The 22963-nt window shown below is 38.1% G+C and overlaps 2 protein-coding genes across 2 annotated transcripts; one reads left to right on the top strand and one right to left on the bottom strand.

Moving 5' to 3' along the window:
* Window positions 1-1982: 1982 nt before the first annotated feature.
* Window positions 1983-3011, bottom strand: LOC115929861 (ocellar opsin-like). Its single transcript, XM_030999939.1, has one exon. It carries the CDS (start codon window positions 3009-3011, stop codon window positions 1983-1985), a length of 1029 nt encoding a protein of 342 aa, XP_030855799.1.
* A 7184-nt stretch (window positions 3012-10195) lies between these two features.
* Window positions 10196-21244, top strand: LOC580105 (alpha-N-acetylglucosaminidase). Its single transcript, XM_030999938.1, has 19 exons — window positions 10196-10387; window positions 11078-11238; window positions 11804-11991; window positions 12553-12771; window positions 13089-13250; window positions 13410-13475; window positions 13837-13900; window positions 14237-14310; window positions 14837-14993; window positions 15601-15750; window positions 16223-16365; window positions 17371-17539; window positions 17982-18067; window positions 18404-18508; window positions 19107-19227; window positions 19540-19602; window positions 19912-19955; window positions 20465-20619; window positions 21031-21244. The coding sequence occupies exons 1-19, from the start codon at window positions 10306-10308 to the stop codon at window positions 21201-21203; spliced, it is 2382 nt and encodes a 793-aa protein (XP_030855798.1). The 5' UTR covers window positions 10196-10305; the 3' UTR covers window positions 21204-21244.
* The last annotated feature ends 1719 nt before the right edge of the window (window positions 21245-22963 follow it).

Here is a 22963-nt window from a genome sequence, read left to right as displayed (position 1 = left end):
TTCAATATGCCATGACACCCATTTCATCACATGTCCATCACAACACAAGAGGGCTCATTTCTACGGGACGTTTAAAAATTATACCGCCATCATTTTAGCTCGTATCACAAGGGGAAACAACAATCTCGCAAATATAGCAATTTTACCATCACAAGTGCACGTAAAATTTGAAGTTTGATTTGGACTCGTCATCCTGGACCCAATATTTCGTCATGGTGCCGTCATCAAAATGAAAAATAAATGTCACATCTGATTCAAAGCATAACTTCAGCTACAACATATTAACTTTAGGGATAAATTAGAAAAGAGATAAATGAGATATGGGCGAAGGTGCATTGTCGTCGATTACGAAATTGATTAAAATCGATTATAATGCATGTTTAACTTAAACGTGGAATGTGATGACGTCTAAAAATGCGATAAGCCAAAAACATGTATTAAATCATATCAACAACTCATACTCTATTTGCATATTCAAAATGAATTTTGGGTATCTGTGCATTTAAAGAATTTATGGCCAACTAAACATAGGCATGTTTTTATCTTCGACATGCGCGTATTTCATCGTTGCATGTAAAAGGTGACTGAAATAAATTAAACGCGCGCATTTTTTATAAGTATAGAAGATTACTTGGATTGTATTGGGGTTTCGAGCATTTTTTTGGACGCACGCGTACGCCCCGTTTGGAGACGTAGGCACATGCGCGTGGGCTAAGATTATGCCCCATGACCTTTACATGATTGATACCAAATTTGAATAGAAATTGATATTGCATGGCTGAGATACGACCGTCAAAGACATTTAACATAATGACGTCATGATAACGTCACGATGCCCTTGCGTCGCTGAAAAGTCACGCAGTTCCAAGTTGGACTAGGATCTGTCATCATGGCAAGTTTCATGACAATGGCTTTATCCAGTCTTGAGATATCCTGAGATAATATGGAAGAATAATAATAATGAAAAATCTTGACGTACATCCGGTACGTATCAAGATATTCTTGGCATGATTTGATGCAGTTTAGCATGACTTGAGCGCAGTCATTTTCTTGAAAATGTGACATACCAGGTGAGGTTTTTAATCAATAACGAATCCTTTACTTTTCAGTGAGTAAAAATCTTAGCTGAGAAGATAGGAATTATATTTGGTGAAAATATATATAACACGGGAACAATGTATCTAATTCACTTTGAAATACTATAGCAGTTGACAAGTCTATTCCATTTATGAGAAACCTTCACTCCAGAAGAGCACCAACTCATTCATACAATTTCCGTTCTGGAAATTCACCAAACACACCTGGGTAGGATTAGTATCCATAAGGTTGAATACATTTACTTGATAAACGACTTCACATAATACGTCACGTTATTTTAAAAAAATGGCGATGCCATTGTCGTGCTGAGAAAATATATATATATCTTGCTATATGCCCCTTTCAAATACTTTGGTAGGGTTTCCTGCAGACTAATGGGCAAGAATATAATAAATCTCTCAGAATGAGCAAAGTTATTTCCTGGGGTGAGGTTTATGTATATAAAAGACACCATTGGTCCTAATACTAAGCCCTGTGGTACCCCAATTGTAATTTGAGCAAGCGATGACATGCGCAAAATATTTTCATTGCTCGGAGTCTGCCACCCAAATATGACTTAAACCACTGTAACTAGCGACCTCTCATTATTGCAGTTGTTGTTTTACAATAATAACTAAATTAACCAGGACGACAGCCTGCAAGACTAACATTTTCGGTCCCGTAAACGCACGAATTATTTTTTTCGCAAAACCGTCATATCTGTTTGATGTGCCGTCGTTTTCGTGAAAAGTGATACGTGACACCGATCGCCCGTCCTATGGATACTTTTTATATCGGTCTAGCATATCGTCCGTCAATTGAGCTGTATCAAACGATTCTAAACGATATCCTGTAAACGATTCAGCACACCTTCATCGAAGCAGCTCTTCAGGTCCGAGACGTGATCAAGCGATACGGGACGGCCAAAGAAGGCTCTTGAAGACCTCTTTGAAGATGGGATGCTTGAATCCATAGACGATTGGATTGACAACGCTATTTGCCAGCATGATCATGGAGCTATAGATCCTTAATGCATCGTCACCGGGTATCATAAAAATTATGCTTTGTGGTAGGATACAGATCACGAGCACACCAGCAACCACGAAGAGATTCTGAGTGACTTCGACTTCCATTTTGTTGATGGCTTTGATCTTGGTTGGACGGGACTCTGGAGACGTCGACGAATCATGGGTCTCGTGGTTCAATGTGGCGCCAGCTCTGATGTCTTCAGCAGTTGGGAACTTGTTGCGGATCTGCTTGCGGTGTCGTAAAACATGACGCAAAATCAGAAGATAAAATACCAGGGTAAAGATCAAGACAATGGCCATAGCAATTCCTATGAGTACGATGAAATACATGCCAAACAAGTTTGTGACTGTAAAATCACACAAATGATTGAACGTAGAATACTCCAATGTCCCAATGCCTAGGACAAGTGGTAGGATTAAACTTGCGACCGATTGTATCCAGATGAGCACTACCAAAGCAACGACTTTCTTTGGAGCATGGATACCCTGATGGCCACGGACAGATCTCGTAATGACATACCAACGGACGAAAGCTATGGCGAGTAGGGTCAAAGTGCTACACCCCACACAGATATTTATGACTCCTGCGATAGATGCGCAAATCATATCATGCATAGGATAGCTTCCTGTTTGACTTAAGAGGCCCGCGCTCAGGAACGGGAAGCAGAGACACGTTACAAGATCGGTGACAGCAAGGTTGATGACCAAAATATTAGTGATTGTACGAAGTTTCTTTGCGACGACGACGGCGACGATAACGAGGGCATTACCAGACAGACCGATCGGTGTCAATGCGATCAGGATCGATGCGACGATAGCACGATGGTGAAACGCTATCCCCGAAAACTCAGTAAAATTACCCAGGCTTTGTTTTGAACCCTTCCAATCTATCGTTGTTCCTGCCATCATGAAGAAGTCAAATCACCGTTTGAATATACTCGTAAAAGCACTCTTGTTACGGTGATTACTGTTTAATCCAGAATCGATTTTGATAAAGTGTTGTCATTAATCAGCAGCATTCGTTGTATTATACCATTCACCATGGCCTAATGATAAATCACAAAGAATAGAAAAACTGGTGATATCCACCTAGACTTACTTTGTAAATGCAATAGTGAATGCTCAATTATATTCTTTAAAAACAGCCTCGATCTGGTTTTCAGTGTTTAAGACATTGAGAAACGACTTTGCTATAGTGCTGATGTTCCCATGCAATATCCCCGTTTCTTGCCTTCTAATGCACACCAGAAACCTTATATCTTCTCATGTCTTATTGGATGCTTTTATAGAATGACGCAGAGATTTGCAAGTCATCTCGCTACTTTACGTTAAACGGTAAAATTGCCACCGAAGGCTGGACGTAATATGAACATGTCAATAACATGACGTTTTAAGATTTGAACATGCCTAATAAAAGTGACGTCCCCATTCAAAGAACCGCCTTTCCCATAATATGACTGACAATCATTTTCTGGGTAATAATATAGACCGCAACCACTAATAACCTTAACCGTATTGTCAGTTGATTTGACATGACATTATGAAAGAAGCAAACCCATCATGTTCACAATGCAACGTAGTTATCCTCGATGTCGTCTCGATCAAAGGAGAGTAATACGTTTTCGCAATCACGACCCACGCTTCAACAGAAATGAAGGAAAAGGATAGAAAAGAACGAGCACATGTGGAAAGTCAACGCTTATAGACTTGGCAGCAATTAAAGTATATTTCATTATCTCTAACAAGGTTCCTTGATTGACTTATTTTGAGTTGTTTTCCATACTTCCACATATTAACTTTTGTTATAATTGTTGTTCTTGTGTGGTTACTGTTGATGTTGTTGTTATTATTGTTATTATTATCATAATTATTATCAAAATCGAATCATGTCAAGACGCACACGAGCACACAAATACGGAAAAGTAATAGCAACAAACACATTTTTAAATTTGCAATGGCAAAACACCGGTAGTGGATCAAATGCTGGGGGTGGGGTTAACTGGAGCATGTGTCTGTCATCTGAGTAGTAAATGCATACAATGATCGGTCGTGACAGATAGCGGATGTCTTCAGGTGATACATGAAACCGATTACCGGTGTCGTGGATAGTCTGTCGGTCTCGCATACCCCCGGTCAATTGAGCTGTATCCAACTATCGTAAAGGATATATTTTGTAAACGATTTAGCACATCTTCTCTAAAACATCACTTAAGGACGTGACCAAGCGGTACAGGGCGGCCAAAGAAAGATTTTGAAGACCACTTAAAAGATGGGGTACTGGATTCCATAGATGGTTGAATTGACAATGCAATGCGCAAAATAGATCGGTGAATCAAACTGTATCATAACAATCTCGATGGTGTTACGTTATTTCTTCAAGATGTTCAATTAATAAAAGCAGTAAATCAATTATTTGACATGTTTTATGTTGTATAAGGTTGAACAGTAAACAAAGAAAAAAACCGGATGTAATGTTGTTAGGGCCCCAAACAAACAACTCAAAATTCTCTTTTGGAAGGTAATGTCATTTTCCAAAAAGTTAGAGATATTTATTGCACTAGATCCCGATATTAAAGAAAGAAAAAAATCATAAAGAAAGTCTTGGTAAAACTAAGGAAAAATATCTTGGTAGAAGCAAAGAGACATAACATTATTTGAAATTTAATTGGTTGAGAAAAAAAATGTCCTTTCAAAATTGAATTATGTTTCATCGCTTATATCAGTACCTGAATGGGAATAAAAGGATCGAGAAGATTTCATTTTTGATTTCATATGAAATTGTAGAGAAACAAATTAGAAGGAATAATCTACCTTGAATGTAATGATCAGGTGGCTCAAACTTACAGACTTTTGGTTATTTGTTAAAATACAGAGAATTATGGGGATAAGGGAACTTATTATAGGAGACCCTAATATGAAATGGAAGCAGATTTTTAAGATTTTGACAAAAGAGTTTGGTGGAATAGTAATATTCTGTATAATAGCGATGTCATACTTCTCTTTTTTTAATTGCACTTAGCAGATCTTTCATATGGATTTGTTACAGGCTTAGATCGATGAGAGAGGGTGGATTTTAAGAACAGAGGTTGCAAAGAGAAACGAAATTATATTTTTCATAAATTTAGTCGAATCGATGGATACATAAATACACTGTCGTTCTTGATTTATTCCTTTAAAATAATTATATTTAAGTACATCTTTGATCGTTTGGTAGAAAGAAATGGCGATTTAAAATCAAGAAGGACCTTTAAAAAACATGGTTTTAAGTGCAACCGAAATAAATAAAATTAATCAAATATGTTTAACATTACCACTAAAATGGAGAAGAAATTGAACCAACTACTCTTATGTGGGAAGATACAGAGTTAAAAATGCACTTTTTCTTTTAAAAAAAAGACTGTTATTTTAATGATGTAACATCTAATTTATTATAAACAAAATATTTATATTGTAACACTGTATTTTCTTCTGCGTCTAATTAATTTAAGCAGCTTTATACTCCGACTAAATAAGAAATCAAAAATTAATTTCTCTGATTACGGAAATCCATTTTGGATTACATACTGCGAAAATATCAGTATAAGATGTAAAATTCAATTCAATTTAAATGAACATTTATTTTCTTCCATTCAATTTGACAAACATATTTGACACCTTTTCAAACAATAATAATATATACGTAGGAATGAATATAATGAAAGAACTTGTATTACAAGGAAGAAGGCGCGAAACCCGATAAGCAGAGCTTGTAATGGGTACGCCCGAATACACAAATACAGAATATACATTGTAAATAGAAGAAAGGAAGAAAGGAAGAAAGGAAGGAAGAAAGGGATAGGCAAAGAGGAGAGGAGGATAGAGAGCTTGGAGAAAGAGAAAAGAAGAGGACTGCAACATAGTAGCAATGGAGTGTATGACGTGCATAAACAACATAATGGCAAAATATAGGTGAAGGGTAAATATTTGACTGCATATAATATACATATATAAATTATATACTTCGTTACAAGTACATGCATTTATACAACATAGGCCTATACATCCATACACATCCCCTTATACAATATACTAACACACTCGTCAACGTAATCGGGTAGGCTAATACTTATGCACTGTAATTTGAAATGAAACATTTTTTAAGCTTCCAGGTTTGGCTTGATAAAAGATGGTCTATGCTCATTTTGTCAAAATAATGAGGACTCATAATTTACGAACAAATTTTTTTATGATTGTGAAGAAAACAAAATCAGTATTTGTGGAAAACTTGCGGAAATGTTTTTAATGGCTATTACTACAGATATTAAATTGGAAAGAATGTTATATTGGCATTAAAATAACCCAGGTAGGAATTGAACAACTGGTAAATAATTTAGTTCTAATATATGATATTACAATTTTCGAGAAACAAAAGTAGCGGTTTTCTTTTTTTTTTCTTTTTTTTGTACTTCAAGAATATGTTTTATTTAAAGAGTAATATTGTTTTTATCTACAAAGCATTATTTTATTTATTTCAAAATATAAAAAAAAGACTAAGTACGTGTATATGTTTGATAAAGCTCTTCTGTTCAATTCTGAAATAGGTAATTTGTATTGACTTCATGTGTTCTAGATTGGTCGGGTTGTTGCTTTTATGATTATAACCAAATATGACCAGGACGAACGCCTGCGAGACTGACATTGTAGGCCTCGTAAACGTACGATTTTTTTTTTAAAGTTTCGCAAGACCGTCATGTCGGTTTCATGAGCCAGCGGTTTCGTGAGCAGTCGGTAAAGTCTTACGTGACACCAATTGCCGGTCTCGTGGACACTTGGTCTGTCGGTCTCGCATGCCGTCGTTCAATTGGGCTGTATCCAATCATCGTAAAGGATACCATGTAAACGATTCATGACAACTTCATCAAAGCAGCTTTTTGGGTCCGAGACGTGATCAAGCGACACGTGAGGGCCAAAGGAGGCTCTCGAAGACCTCTTTGAAGATGGGATGCTTGAATCCATAGACGATTGGATTGGCAACGCTATTTGCCAGCATGATCATAGAGCTATAGATCCTTAATGCATCGTCACCGGGTATCATAAAAAATATGCTTTGTGGTAGGATACAGATCACGAGCACACCAGCAACCACGAAGAGATTCTGAGTGATTTCAACTTTCATTTTGTTGATGGCTTTGATCTTTGGTGGACGGGACCCTCGAGACGTCGACGAAACCTGGCTCTGGTTGTTCAATATGGCGCCAGATCTGATGTCTTCAGCAATTGGGAACTTGTTGCTGCTTGCGGTGTCGTAAAACATGACGCAAAATCAGAAGATAAAATATCAGGGTAAGCATCGACAATAGCACGATGGCAAACCGAGACTTTGTTCCATCCAATCTATTGTTGCTACTGCCATCGCAAAGAAATCAAAATATCCTGTGTCTTTATCTGTAAAACCACTTTCGTTCTGTTGATCACTGTTTCACCAAGAATCGATTTTGATAAAGACTGTCTATAATCAGCAACATTCCTTGTCCCATACCATTAACCACGGCCTTATAACCAATCACGAAAAGTATTAGTTGATATCCACCTATTGTCTACCGTAGAATATGCCATCGTGAAGTAATCGACATCATTCTGTGACTATATCCTTTAAAAGCAGCCTCGATCTCGTATTCAATCTTTAAGAAAATAAGAAACGACTTTGCTGCTGTTCCCAGTATCGCCGTTTCTCGCCTTCTAATACAAACCAGTACCTTATATCAAACCATGTCTTATCGGATGCTTTTAGAACACGATGCAGAGATTGATAAGTCAACTAGCCACTTTACATTTGACAGTATTATTGCCACCAAAGGCTTGGCGTAATTTGAACATGTCAATAACATAACGTCATTTCATTTGAACATGCCTAATAAAATTAAGTGACGTCCCTATTTAAAGAACCGCCTCTCCTATATACATGACTGACTATCATATTCCGGGTAATTATATACGCCGCTGCCACCAATAACCGATACCGTATTTTTAGGTAATTTGAAATGACAACATCAAAATGAAGTGAAGCCATGACGTTCACAATGCAAATGCAACGAATCGTCCACGTCGTCGCGATGAAGGTGGAGTGGTAAGTTGTTGCAATAATGACGCAAACTTTGACAGGCCTACATCGAACACGGAGGTACAGATTTCATTAGGTACATTATTAAATAGCCTTGTGTGTCACCTATTGAATTGTGCGAATATGACATCTGTCCTATCAGGATATTAAATTGCTTTAATTTTTCGATAATCTTTGCGATTGTTTCATCAGTAGCCAGTAAATCGGGGGGGGCACTTTTTTTGCTGCCAGAAAGGGGCGGAGGTCGTAGTTTAAACACATATAAAGGGTGTATTTAACATTCTAAAGCACTCTCTCTTTTGCCGGGGGGGGGATTGAACAACTAAAATACCCCCCCCCCCCTCGATACGCCAATGCACACACAACTGTCAGTGACAGATCTAGGTAAGTCCGACAATATTATTATCAGACTAAATTAAGAGAAGGGGGAAAAGCGACAAAACGGTTATCACATTTTGGAGTGCATTTTCACCAAAATAAATTTATATGAAAATCAATTAAATGAGGCATACAAAATATATACATAAAAGCCTCAGTATTGTTTACTGGGGTTGCCCAAAAATATCCTCAGTTGCGCCTGGCAAAAAAACAGCACCATCAACGCCTTCGATTCCCAGGTCAATGTTTAAGGCATAGATTCAACCTTGTATCTTTAGGTATCAAAAATATTTTCACGATAAAAGAAATACATTTTTCATGATCAGTTGCAGTCAGCATAAACAAAATGAACAAAGGCTTATTGGATTTAAGTAAATACCTATTTGAAAAGGAGGAATTTTCTTTCATCATCAAGCTTATGCTAAGTATTTTTGCATGCCCATGGGCCCATTGCACGTCAGCTTGAGTTTCTACCTACCTGGGATTATAATTTTTCGCATCCCACTTTCTGTTTAAGCTGACAGATAACTATTATTTCTCTTCAAGTACAAAGCTGTTTTGTCGTGGTTACAAGAAGTACGTCCTGTCACTCTCTGCAGCCAAATTCGAAATAAAAGTGAGCAGGGAGAAAAACAATTGACTATGCGTACGCCCCGGTGCACACACCGTTTTGTAGTAGTTTACTTATCTAGGACAAAAGGCCCGGTCACACAGAGGGGACGCATGGGGAACGCACGGCCAGCGCACGGGAAATTTGCAATTTTCGCCAGTGCGTTGTCGTGCGCCCAACTTTTGTCGAAGCTACAGCGAGCTGACACCAAATGCATAGCGTGTTGCTAGCGCGCTGAGCGCATACAGGGCGCATCCAGTGCGCATACAGACTGTACACAGAGCGCACATGATAACAACTTCCACGAATGCACAGCGTGTTGCTAGCGCGCTGGACGAATGGTCCACGCATGCACCGCGTTCTCAACAGAGGTGCATGGTCACACATAGACGACGCGCGGCCCGCGCATTGGAAATCGGAAAAGACCATGTGCCTAACTTTTGTCATGATTTTGGAAAAGCTAGCGAGCTGACACAAAATGCACAGCGTGTAGCTAGCGCGCTGTGCGTATACAGGGCGTGTGCTCCGCGTATGTCTGGCGCTGGTCTAGCGCGCTCCACGAATGTCTGGCGTGCCTTTGGCGTGTACATTCAAGCGTCGAGCTCCGCGCACATTTTTGAGCATGCTCAAAAAATCCCGACGCACAAAGCGAATGACGACGAATGCATAGCGTGGGTCCAGCGCGCTCGACGAACGAGTAACGAATGATGACGCACGCCTAGCGAACGACAACGCACTGGCCCAAATTGCAAATTTCCAATGCGCTGGCCGTGCGTCCCCCATGTGTCCCCTCTGTGTGACCGGGCCTTAAGCAGTGTCAATTTATTACACTACAATATATCCATGACTATTGTAAACTGTCCAACAATCCCTGCTGCCAACCCGGTCTATTGAATTGCTTTTACATTGAAATTTATAGCTGGATGAAAAAGGCAATCGCTATCCTTAACAAGTCCTTTTATAATCACGACCCATTTTCTCTTTGTGATCCGATACGACAGCAAGGTGTTAAGGAAGCACGAGCTGATAAAGTAGACAACTCCCATTCCCGCGATTAAATTTTCTGCCCGTACCAAGTTGTCATAATTTTCTTCTGGCTTAGCAGGACCTGGATGAATCGTCCAAAGATGGTGCCGAACTGGTGTATAGTTGCATTCATCACTGCACTTACACTTGGACATGCATCTGCAAATGGTAAGCGGGATTGTCTTATTTGTGTATTTGGTCAATCGACTGCAGACACATAATTACAGTCTATAAATGTAACTAAGTGGACTAGAATGATAACTATACTGGTGATATAGATTATCAGCTCTTTGTCCAGATTAAACCAAAAGGAAGCGAGAGATTTATCTTCGTTCCCCATTCAGCTTGTTGGTTATTAAGCGATACTATTGATCATAATGGTGATAACAATGATTTTTTGTGTAGGGCTCATGACTGTCAAACTTACCACTCCCGGAGATTGACAATTATAACCCCGGCTTTCCAATTCCAAGCATACCAATTTGCTCTACCATGATTCAAATTATTGTAGGTAATCGGGACCAGGATCTTCAAAAAGCTCCCAAGCATTATAAGCGTCCGTTTTATTAATCAAGGGTCAATTAATAATAAACTGGTCTCTTTTACGTTTAAAGAATGAATGTCTTCTTTTGATTTTACATCGTATAATGTGATTATCGTGAATTCATAAACCTATCTCAGAAAATGTGTAAATATTGGCTTCATTGAAGAATCCTGTGCCGTTGAATGCTTTTTTATATTATATTTAATAAAACAGAAATATTCCGCCATAACACTGACTCATCATCAATACATCTTGTAAATCATGAAATGTTGATATAGACTAATCCTGGTTCTTTCATGCTCCCATAATTATAGGGTTTGAAAATGAGCTGAAACACCTGAAACCTCAGGCCAGTGCTTCAACGCAAACGTCTGCAGCGCAGGAAGTTATTAAGAGACTTCTTCCAACAAGATACCAGAATTTCAAAGTTGTTGTTAACCCAGCTCCCAGTGGTGATAACCTCGATACTTTTGAGGTATTCTGTTACTGTATTATCATTGCTTTTCAACCTTCTTTCGCAAAATCAGCTTATTATAGTCAAGGCTCTGTTAAGTATGCTTAGATTATCATGATTATTTCATCCCTATAATAGACAGCCACAAAAGTCATTTGTAATATCGAAAACATAATATCTTAAAGCTTATCTGCCGTAGTTTACAGGAGGGATTAGACCGCTCTGCAAGGTCACTGGACAGGTGGTTATCTCATCAACTCGGCTCTCAGTTAACATAAGAAAAAGAGGATCATGGGGACCAATGGTCACCGATTAGGCATTGTTTGTTATATAGAGGGCGCAAGTAGCTACCAGTAGTGCAGTGGGCCTTTAAAAGGTTGTACTAAAGAAATTATAAACATTGATGCGTTAATTGTTATATATACCCATGTTTGCTTTTTTTGTCGAGACAGAATTTATTGACCGTTTGCGTTTTAATTATATTTATCACCTTTCTCTCGCTCTCTTACAATACTTATAATCAGTCTTGATCTTGAACGTGGTCATGGACTGATTGTGACAAATCTTTGGATCATGTTCTTAACAGATTTCTGCAGATGGGACCACTGTTAACGTGACTGGTACTACCGGAGTAGCTGCAGTATGGGGTGTCCAGCATTACCTGGTACATTACTGTAACTGCCACATCTCGTGGAATGGGGACCAACTTTACCTACCTCCAGATGGGCAATGGCCTGTGATACATCCCCCGCTAAAGGTTACCAGTCCAAATAGGTACATGATAATTTTGGTTCGATTCTTATTGAACTCGGCTGCCTTACCAAAGGGCATGGGCACATTGACTTGGTTTTCCAAGCCGGGACCTCCTGGTTGCGGGACCACTGCTCTAGGTGAAGATCCATCGCGCCTGCAATGCCTTTTTTTTACGAGGCTTCATTTTATAATGGAGCATTGTGAAGGCGAGAAGTCCATACGCCAATAAATTCAAGTTTGCATTCTTCATTTTGCGTTCATTTTCTGTACTATCACACGGAGCGTCAATGTCTGCACCAGTCGCTAACGCAGTCCTACGTTAGGCGAAAGACCTCTCGTGTGCAACGGATATTGATTAGCGTAAGTAAAAATCGCGATCGAAATGATACTGTCTTCAAGCTCAACGGACATGAGTGCTATATACAAATGCCGAGGTGATCGAAATCTACTATACTCCAAGTGCTTTATTGCAATAAAGCAGGCTACTATACAATGATTCAATTTAGGTAATAGTGTAGCAAGGTCATTTACCTTAAATAACCATGTACAAACCCTTTCACAAGATTGTGTTCTTGCTTGTAGATTTCGCTTCTATCAGAATGTCTGCACTGCCAGCTACACGTTTGCTTGGTGGGATTGGGAGCGTTGGGAGAGGCACATTGACTGGATGGCCCTGAGTGGCATCAACCTTCCACTAGCGTTCAACGGTCAGGAGGCTATCTGGCAGAAGGTCTACCTAAAGATGGGCTTGGAACAGGAGGACCTGGACAAACACTTTGGTGGACCAGCATTCCTGGCATGGTGCGTGTTTATATAGCACAGATGCTCCTATTTGACCTTCATATCCTCGTAGAGCTTCCATGCAGGCCTCTATCGCTGAGGTATAGTTGATGGTCACAAAGACTGACAAAAGAATTTACGGATGCGAGGTGGAAAATAGTTTCTTTTGTTTGGAAGTTGTTGGAAAACATGAATAATGAAAACGGGGGAATTTTTTTTTTAAGCATTCTGAACCAAAAATAGAAGTAGAAAAGACAAACATGCTTAAGATGGTAACTATATGGTTTTGTGACTGTGGTAAGTCTAATATTAGCTATTGATTCTCCTCTTTATATCAGGGCTCGCATGGGTAACATTGATGGGTGGGGCGGACCCCTACCCCAATCTTGGCACACCAATCAGCTGGCTCTCCAACACCAGATACTGAAGAGGATGAGGGACTTGGGAATGATACCTGTACTACCTGCCTTTGCTGGACATGTCCCAAAATCTTTTTCAAAGTAAGTTTAATTTTATTAAGTTTTCTCCTCTTCCTTAGGAATCAACCTCTTGAATTCTTCATTGTTGTCGTCATGGGGTATTCAATATTTCTTCTTTTTTAACTGATTTGTACCGATTACTTTACTGATTACTTTATTGTTTATGTTTGCCTTTTCTAGAGTTTTCCCAAATGCATCTATTTCAAATCTTGGTGATTGGGGACGTTTTGGTCCGGAATACTGCTGGTTCGTATACATTTCATTATTTAATTATGTACTAGAATAATAGATAAGCTGGACAGATCGAGAATTGTCATTTGACTAGTTGGCCACTGCTTCCTTTGATCTTAATAGAGGAAATGGATTTTGACAGGCCTTTGTGATAATTTCATATTACTTCAGATTATTTATACTGGAATATTCCTTACAAATATGCATGAACGATAAATTATTTCTATAGACAGATGGTCAGACCACAACTCTGGTAAATGCAATGCTTGATTTAAGCTGAGAAGTAAATATTGCTGTTTCATACTTTGATATGCGAATGTCCTGGATTCCTGGTGCCTACCTCTTTTTCGTTTTTATTTATTTTTTCTTTTGGCAGCACATCTTTACTGGATCCCCAGGACCCAATGTTCAAGCAAGTCGGAAAGGCATTTATTGATGCTGTAAGTCAATGAGATCGGTGGACACTGTAAACCTCTATTTAGTCTTTTGTTGGAGAATAGCGATTTGTGAAAATTTGTGATGAGAGAAAATGGAATAGGAAAAATAGCGAGTAGCTTTAAGAAATGAGGAATATCACCAGAATAGGAATTGGAAGAAATGAAAGTAAAAAACAACTAGACCTGATAACATAAAAGTTTGTAATTAAGTAGACTATATACAATAATTCTTTGTCATTGTAAATTTGTATCTTTGTGAAATCTGTTGGTTGATTTTAGTCTTCCCTTCGAGCAAACTTCAACCTATATGATTTCTGTTTTGTTCCCATTTCCCTGTAGATGTCTGAGGAGTTTAATGGTACCGATCATATATACAGCGCAGACACCTTCAATGAGAACAAACCCAAATCAAGGTGACTACATCTTAACTATAACGCAAATCATAAATTTGCTACCATGATATGTTTTGGTAATATTGGATTAGAATTTAATGTTAGACGCTATTTATGAGGAATTTGCGGTATATCAGTATCAGGATCTAGTGTTGTGACAGATTTGGTACAGAAATATTTTATAAGAGACTGGCTTTGGTAATGTTTAACTCGTGGGATTTAATGGTATTTTAAAACAAGGTTGAAGTTGACATGAAATCAGTGTAACAGACAAGAACAGGAGAGCTTAGGAGAGAAATTTATATAGTATATATGTATAGAGAGAGAGAGAGAGAGAGAGAGAGAGAGAGGGGGATGGGGGCGATCGTGCTGATCACTAGAGCAAGGTTAATGAGGACAAACCTGCTGGGGTGCTGTGGTTTCTTCTGCTTTCTATGAGGCAGCCACAAATAAGTGTGTTCATATATGACCAATCAATAACGACCGTCTGCCATAATTTTACATACACTTTAAACTTCCGAATCCATTCATCTTCTCTCCACACTAGAGACTCTGCTTACCTCTCAGCTGCCAGCAAGGGGGTTTATCAGGGTATCATCGAGGGGGATCCGAAAGGGGTGTGGCTCATGATGGGGTGGCTATTTCAGGACACAGGATTCTGGGGCCCCACCCAAATCAAGGCTCTCCTGCAAGGTGTTCCGATTGTAAGAATAGTTACACCCTTTAACCTTTAAAAAGGTTGACATTTCAACAAATATTGAACACTCTTTTTCCCAATGTAGAGATATTTGTCGATGCAGTTGAATTGTTATTAATGCAATCCCTCAGATAGTCTTATGGGTATTCGAAAACAATGTCAACATTTTATGTCATTTATTCATATGGCATTGGGTCACAGAGAATGATATGGTTAAAACAAATATGCGACTTTGACCATGAACGGTTTATAAATGATTTTGGATGGGTCGAGTATGGATCTCTTCATGCAGGCTAAATTAAGAGTGCATTAAGGCATTTCCGGTGTTTCTGGTATTGTTGGAAAAGAAAAGTTATGTTTATACATTATGTCTACGTATGCGTGCGTGTGTATGTGTGTGTTTGTCGAAATATGGTATAATCCATCGGTGTAACATTGATGCAAGAAAAAGTATAAATTGATGTTACCATTAATTGCTGCTGATTTATGCAAATGGTAGCAAATAATGCGTTCAATATTTTTGTTTACTTTCAATATACACATTGTATATGAAGTATATGTCATTGTTTGGTGTTTTATGCTATATTTTTAACCAAATTTTGCCGAATTTGCAGGGTCGTATGATAGTCCTGGATCTCTATGCAGAGGCTCGTCCCTTCTACAAGACCACATACTCTTTCTACGGCCAGCCTTTCATATGGTGCATGCTCCACAACTTTGGAGGAAACACTGGGCTCTATGGCAAGCTGGATGCTGTTAACCAGGTATGCATATACGAGAATCTTGTGCCAGCATGTATACTAAGCCAATAATTTCAACAGCCATACCCCCACTAATTGTGTGATGTTCATCATAGATTACAAATCAAAAGTTCTGCCGTTCTAGCTTGCTTTCAAGTGATGCGAAGCTCCCCTCGCCTAAATGAAATTGCGTTCTGCTCTGCATGTCTGTTAGAGTATTCTGTCGGTTCCACCCCTCCAAGAGATAAATGTCAGCCTACATACATAATAAATATTGATCTGGGTAAACGAAGAGTGTTTTGTGGATTGGACGAGGTTTCTCATTTTGGAAATTTGATAAAGTTAACCTGTTGACTACTGAATTCTCCAATTCACATAAGCTTCATACAGGGACAACCCGGTCGCTGTAGGTCAATATAGGGTCAATAAGGAAATATAATATCTTTACAATTATCAAATAACTAAATGCACATTTTCTCTTTGATTGTGTGGACAGGGCCCGTTTGAAGCCAGAAATTATGACAACAGCACTATGATTGGCATGGGAACGACACCAGAGGGCATTTTTCAAAATTACGTCATGTACAACTTCCTGACTGACATGACCTGGAGGTCGGGTAGCACCAACGTCTCGAAATGGTGAATTAACTCGCTTTTTATGTTAAACAGTGACATAGGTATGAAGACTTGCCCCTATCGAATGGCGTATGTCAAATGCACACGAGGCGTTATTTCGATTGTCTTATTACTTGCATTAATCAAGCATGTGAGCTAACCCAGACGATGGGAATTCATCATATTGTTGCACTGTTCATTTTGCCATTCACTTCTTGCAAAAGATATCCCTCTCACTTGGATCGTCAAAGCTAGACCGCTCCAATCGCTGATGCAGCTAGTCCCACGTTAACGGTCTTAAAGGCAGGCTTTACTACTTCAGCCAGAAGGGATTAGACCACCCAGCGAGCCAGCGAGGTCATTATGACAGGTGGCTATCTCATTAACTCAGCTCTCATTTAACATAAGAAAAAGAGGATCATGGGGGACCAACAGGCACCGATTGGGGAAGTTTTCTATATAGAGGGAGCAAGTAGCTACAAGTAGGACAGTGTGCCTTTAAAAGTAATCGAGAAAGGATGAAGGGGATATAAAAACAACATAACATAACACTCTCTTCACGTTGTGACCTTGTTTTCGATCTTTTGCAGTCTGTCCTTTCAGTATCAACCTGTTGCCCCTTTACGAATCCCTCCAATGATGCAAACCACTCTACGCCTCTGATGTGCTTCAGGGTCTGGCTGGTTCCTATATTTTATTTCTATTATTCCCCACACTTGCTGAAGATGGCGTTATCGACAAACTCATTTCGCCGGGGGTAGAAATGCGGGGATTGCGTCATTTTCGGTTGTAAGAAGTAGGGGGAGATCGCGGTGGTGGAGATCATTAAAAATTAAATCGGCCAGATTCTGGACAACATGACTATCAGCGCTACATGGCTATATCATTATCATGAGCTACCTTAATGATTTTATCATAAAGGGGACTTATTTATCAAGATGGAGAAAAAATGGAAACAAATAAGGGGGCTTATTCAATTTATTATTACGGATCTATTTCAAAAGGATTCCACCTTCTTTCATCCTGCAGGATTGAGCAGTATGCTGGCAGACGTTATTCCAATGACCCGAACAAGAGTGAGGAAGCTACCGAGGCCTGGGTTATCCTTAAAGAAACCGTTTACAACAACACGGGTACTTTACAAGATCATCAGTATGCAGTGCCTGTCAGGAGACCTTCAAATATCATGACATCACCGGTTAGATATTTTTAATAAGCTTTTTTCTCTGCATAAATTATATTATCCTACAACCAAAATGTGATTGATAAAAATTCAGAAAGGCAGAAACAGTGCAAAATGATTAAAAGACAAACAGAGCGACATTGTATACTGTTGTTCATAAGGTTTGACGATACATGATGCCCAATATTTTGTGTCATCAGAATGAAAGTGAGAACTCTAGTTTTTTTGTTTTTTTAAAGAAAAATTGTATTCAATCATACTTAGCAAGAACAAAGCAATAGATTTGAACAAAGTACATGTTGTGACATATTGGTAAAACAAACTTTGTTTAACATCAGTTGTACATGTCTCCATTTATTTAGTAATACAACAAATTAATTGCGTTTGATAGAAGGAACCCGCACAAGTTCATAAAAACCTTTAAATCTTTCATTATAATACATATTTTATGCTGCAGGTTTGGTATGATTACACCAAGGTTGCCAAGGCATGGGAATTTCTTCTCGAAGCATCGACTAAATTAGGAACAAGTCCTGTGTTCAGGTGAGAGTTATAACTATCTTGTATAACATTGAAGTCTTGAAATAACAAAAATGCAAAATCATAAAAACATTCAATTCTATCAACTTTTATTTTTATAATATTATTTTTAACACCTCCAAGGATGATTAAGAAAACCTTGACATAGCTATTATGCCCTAATCCACGAGGTTTATATATTAACGCATGACATATCCCCTCAAGAGATCAGACGGGCCTTTTCATTTCCTTTCCTTTCCTGCACACCCAAAAATGTCTCACCTTTGGTAAGAATTTAGAAAAAGAAACTTTAGCCAGGTTTTATGTTTAAACACCATTGTAATCGTTTATTGGATATAGATATGATTTAGTGGACGTGACAAGAAATGTTCTACAAGACCTGGCTTTTGACTTCCAGCAGAAGCTTATGGTGTCCTTCCGTATCCGGAATGCTGGAGCTGTCGGGTAAGTAACTCTTGATATAGATGGTACATGCATAGGTAGAGGTGCAGCTGTGGTTAAGTCGCCGGACTGTCGATCACAAGATCCGTGGTTCGAGACCCGCCGCGGCACTAATGTCCTTTGGCAAGACTTTGATCTGCATTTGCCACACTCAACCCAGGTGATGTAAATGGGTACCTGGCAAGAATTAATTTTTGGAATGCTAGAGCGCTGGAATGGCAGCATAGCTAAAGCCGGGTTAATTATCTCCAAGTTTAGAAGCGCTTAGTGATTGTAATAAGCGCTATATAAAAACGAAGTATTATTATTATGTAACTTACTTTGCCTAAAGTGTATCATGTTTACATAACTTATTTATGGCACGAGATATTTCACGTAGACTCCTCTTTATTTGTCATCGGGTGTTTACATGAGAATTTTTGGCGCAGTATTTTATAGAATCTATTAATGTTTTTTCCTTTTTAAAAAGCATCACACAACGGGCGATTAAAATATGGTTACCATTGTTACAGAGTTGTTATAAGGTGATAACCTATATATTGGTGGAAGTGTCACCCTATTTGATGATACTCTTCTTTGTACCCGTTTTTGTTTCTCGTAGAGGTAATGGCACTTTACTATGCAACCTGATTCTTGATATGGATAACATCACTTCCTCTCATGAGGACTGGTTGCTAGGTACATGGCTGGAAGATGCTAAGTCCTTAGCAACTAATAATGACGTAAGTCCTCCTTCGATACGATTTTGATGATCTTATGACGAAAGCAGAAATAGTACAGATAACACGTTGCAATTTCAATTGCACTATTATGTGTTTAAAAGAGAGAATTAAACAAAATAAATTATAAACATATTTTTACTAGATTGGAGGCCTTTATGCAATATACTGTTTGACAAAAGTAATTTTAATTATTTGTTATATAGTGTTTTTTAATTTATATGAACCATCATGAAATGATACATTCAATAACATTCGTGATTATTAAACTATTTTGGTTGTACTCAATACCGTTGTCTATCGTTCCTACCTCAGGAAGAATCATTGTATGAATACAATGCGAAAAATCAAATCACCATCTGGGGGCCTAAAGAAGAAGTAAGTGGTCACATGATTATATTTCATCATTTGATTATTAGCGTTAAATCGTACGCACACGGGCGAGTCCGATGAATACGGCCTATATATACATTGAATTAAAACAATATTTTTATGTTATTTTTTCCAAAAAAACATACAAGTACTTAATTACACGATGTATAATCTTTGATACAGTTAATAGTAGTCACCGAATGAAAGTAGCAAGAAACACGTAACGTTTTTGTTTTATTCCTTTTTTTTCTTTGATGATTGACATTGTGTTTTAGTGCAATTTTTATTTTCTCTTCTGCATTCTGCCCCCAACAGATTCTAGACTATGCAAATAAGCAATGGGGAGGACTACTTCGGACGTAAGTGTGATATATATTTGATGATTTAAATACAACCATACGAGTCATCCCTTGTCATGTGAAAGACGTCTGACCATTTTCAAATCGTGAACTGTAACGAAAAAGAAAAACTTTAACCAGTGGAATTAAACAGCGCATGTTGCCATGTTCACATTGATATAGTTCAGTCATGTTAACAGTAAAATTCTTATTTTCATGTCATTGCAATTTAATCAGTTGGATGCATATCGAATCCCATTTTTACTGACAATAATTATTATAAAAAAGTAGAAATGTTTTCAATAGAAAATCACTATTCTTTTGACACCCTTTTTCCTCCACATTTAGTGTAATTACATAACAGTCACTTGGTAAAACTTTGTTTCGTTGACATTCTTTACGTGAATAAAAAAATTCCAACATGGGACATAATTATTGGCTAATCTTTATTACAATCTATCAAGAGAGGCAATGTCATTTTGAATTCGAAATCACGACTGCATCTAGACAAAAACTCTTTTGTATTTCAGGTATTATCATCGTCGCTGGCAACTCTATGTGCAGTACCTTGAGGAATGCATACAAAGTCATCAGCCTTATGACCAAAACACGTTTAACGTGAGATCTTTTGTTGCGGAGAGCGAGTGGACCCACAGCAAAGAGAAATTTCCAACCGAACCCGTTGGTAAGCGCATTTTGCAGTTGGAAAACTTTTCTGCTGGCTTGAATTTCTTTAAAAAATTCTAAGAAGGTAACAACTTTTACTACTATGATTTGAATAGTACTCGGGCAATTGCTAGTATGCTACATATCTGTTTTAACAAAATGATTGATTTTGTAGTTTGCATTTGAAAAACGTTCTACAAAGAGCATGTAATGAACTCGACAACACCTCACTCGGTTCACTGTGGTGAATTTGTGACATCATTTCGTGAAAATATGCACTTACAAACACAATTTATTAGTAAAGCTCCTGTGAATCATATTGGTGTTTCTTAGTGAATATACAACACATTACTTCTAACTTGAACAGTATTCAATCATTATTTCTCCGTACTTAACCTTTTGAATATTCATCATTTTGATTCTCTCGCAGGGGATACGATGGCGATATCCAAAGCCCTCTACGTCAAGTATGAGCCCTTCATTAAGGAGGCTCGAACATTTGGTAGGGCTGAGAAGAGGATGAAGAATGGAAGGAAGCATAGTGCCACCCAAGAGAGGTTACCTTACTCTTACATGTACCACGGAGGCAGAGAGAGGCAGTAGGGATTTTAAAGGGAATTCCGACCCCAATAGGAAACTACTCTCAAAGAACCCCCCCCCCCCCCCCCAAATCAGAGAAGCAAACTGGTGAAAGTTTGATGGAAATCGGACAAAAAGAAGAAAATTATGAATTTTCGAAAGTTTTCAGACGTATGGGCACTTCAAATTGGCTTAATCGGTATAGTGTCACTATGACGAAGTGCCGGAAAACTTTCCCCATTTGATCCACCAAACAAAATGACCAAAATATATGACTCGGCAGTGTCTTTTCATTTTAGAGAACTCGCCTCAATGTATTTTGAGCAGTGTCCCAAGGGAGAAGGCAATCAGGAGAAAACTTAAATTTATGATATTTTTGTGTACAACAAGCGGGAGAGCTATCCGCGACTACATCACAATCTAATAACCAAATTGCCGATTTGAGATTCACATATCTTTAGTGATCTCATATATCAAACACTTTCTTATTACTGGTCTGATTAATTTCAAACTTTCGCCATTCCCTTTTTCTTATTTTTCCGCTTTTATACGAATGAACTTATTTCAAAGATTGGATTGCCCTTTAAGATTATCTCGTCATGAAGCCATCCTAATTGCCTATTACTGACTCGATTACAATTACCATGTTGTAATAATTAATTTGGCTATACGCTTGACAAAAAGCAGATGAAGCAATAGGGACAGAGACCAATAAAAGCTGCAGAGAGAGGTAGAAAGAGAGAGAAGGGAAATATTGAGAGGACGCTGTATTTGTATAAAGGGATATTGTAAACATACTGTAACTCACTTTTTAAATTATGTTGAATAAATATTAAATCGATCCACTCACTCTTATTGCACAACGGGCTTTGAATATTAAACCGGTTAGTGCCGTATGGGGAGGTCGAAAACAAGGTTGGGAAAAAAAAGTATCAAATACTCAAAAGCTAAGGGATGCGTGAGCATTGTTTACATTCTCTGCTCTGTCTAATGAGATTATCATCTGATATCACACGCCATCTCGTGCTGCAGTGTAAATAACTTCATCAGTCGTTATGAGACTGAGCAATCGTCGTGCATCTAAGAAAGGGAAGCGCAGAACTGCGATCAATGAGAAAGTCACTGATATTTATATTTCCAATAACGGGCTGAAAAAAGCGTGATATGAGAAAGTAAAGAATTCACAATACATCATTATTGAGCTAAAATGTATCCAGATTTATGACGTTTATTCAAACAAAAGTAATAATACCTTGGATATTCAATAATCAAAGAGATAACAAATTGGCTGACACTTTGTCAGGAAGTATAGGATAACCAGTAGATATTTATAGAATATTGGATGGCTTTGAGTGTGGTGCAAGAATATATTGCTCGAGCTATGACAATGTGACGAGTTCAATATTGTCATAGCGAGGGCGATATATTCATGTATCACACAAAAATAAAGTCATACAATATATTATTATTATCTATATCACGCTGACTAGCGAAATAACAAAATTTGACTTACCCCCGTTTTCGATAATCAAGCAATATTGTTGCCGGATGTCAGAGCAATACGAAAACGATATTGATCCCTTATCATATCCTACATCATATTTTCAGTAAATTTGTATAATTTTGTTTTTTTAACTATGTCAGAGTGTTGTTTTGCTATACTCTGTTGTTACTCAAATATGATTAAGTCTTAGCATGATTTTTTTAAAGGATTTCCCCAATAATACTAGGGATCCGTGCATGTGTCTATGCATACTTGTGTATTTCTGGAGACAAAATATCTC

Source organism: Strongylocentrotus purpuratus, unplaced genomic scaffold (genome assembly GCF_000002235.5).
Source record: "Strongylocentrotus purpuratus isolate Spur 01 unplaced genomic scaffold, Spur_5.0 spur5_scaffold_6, whole genome shotgun sequence".
Taxonomy (NCBI): domain Eukaryota; kingdom Metazoa; phylum Echinodermata; class Echinoidea; order Camarodonta; family Strongylocentrotidae; genus Strongylocentrotus; species Strongylocentrotus purpuratus.
Note: the sequence above shows the minus strand (reverse complement) of the source record. Positions and strands in the feature narration are given on the sequence as shown.

What these genes read in the sequence shown, in the direction of transcription:
- LOC115929861 (XM_030999939.1), bottom strand. Translation starts at nt 3,011, where the DNA reads ATGGCAGGAACAACGATAGATTGGAAGGGTTCAAAACAAAGCCTGGGT.
- LOC580105 (XM_030999938.1), top strand. Translation starts at nt 10,306, where the DNA reads ATGAATCGTCCAAAGATGGTGCCGAACTGGTGTATAGTTGCATTCATC. An exon ending in ATAACCTCGATACTTTTGAG is followed by an intron (nt 11,239 to 11,803) that starts GTATTCTGTTAC and finishes TGTTCTTAACAG; the next exon opens with ATTTCTGCAGATGGGACCAC. An exon ending in CCTTAGCAACTAATAATGAC is followed by an intron (nt 19,228 to 19,539) that starts GTAAGTCCTCCT and finishes TTCCTACCTCAG; the next exon opens with GAAGAATCATTGTATGAATA.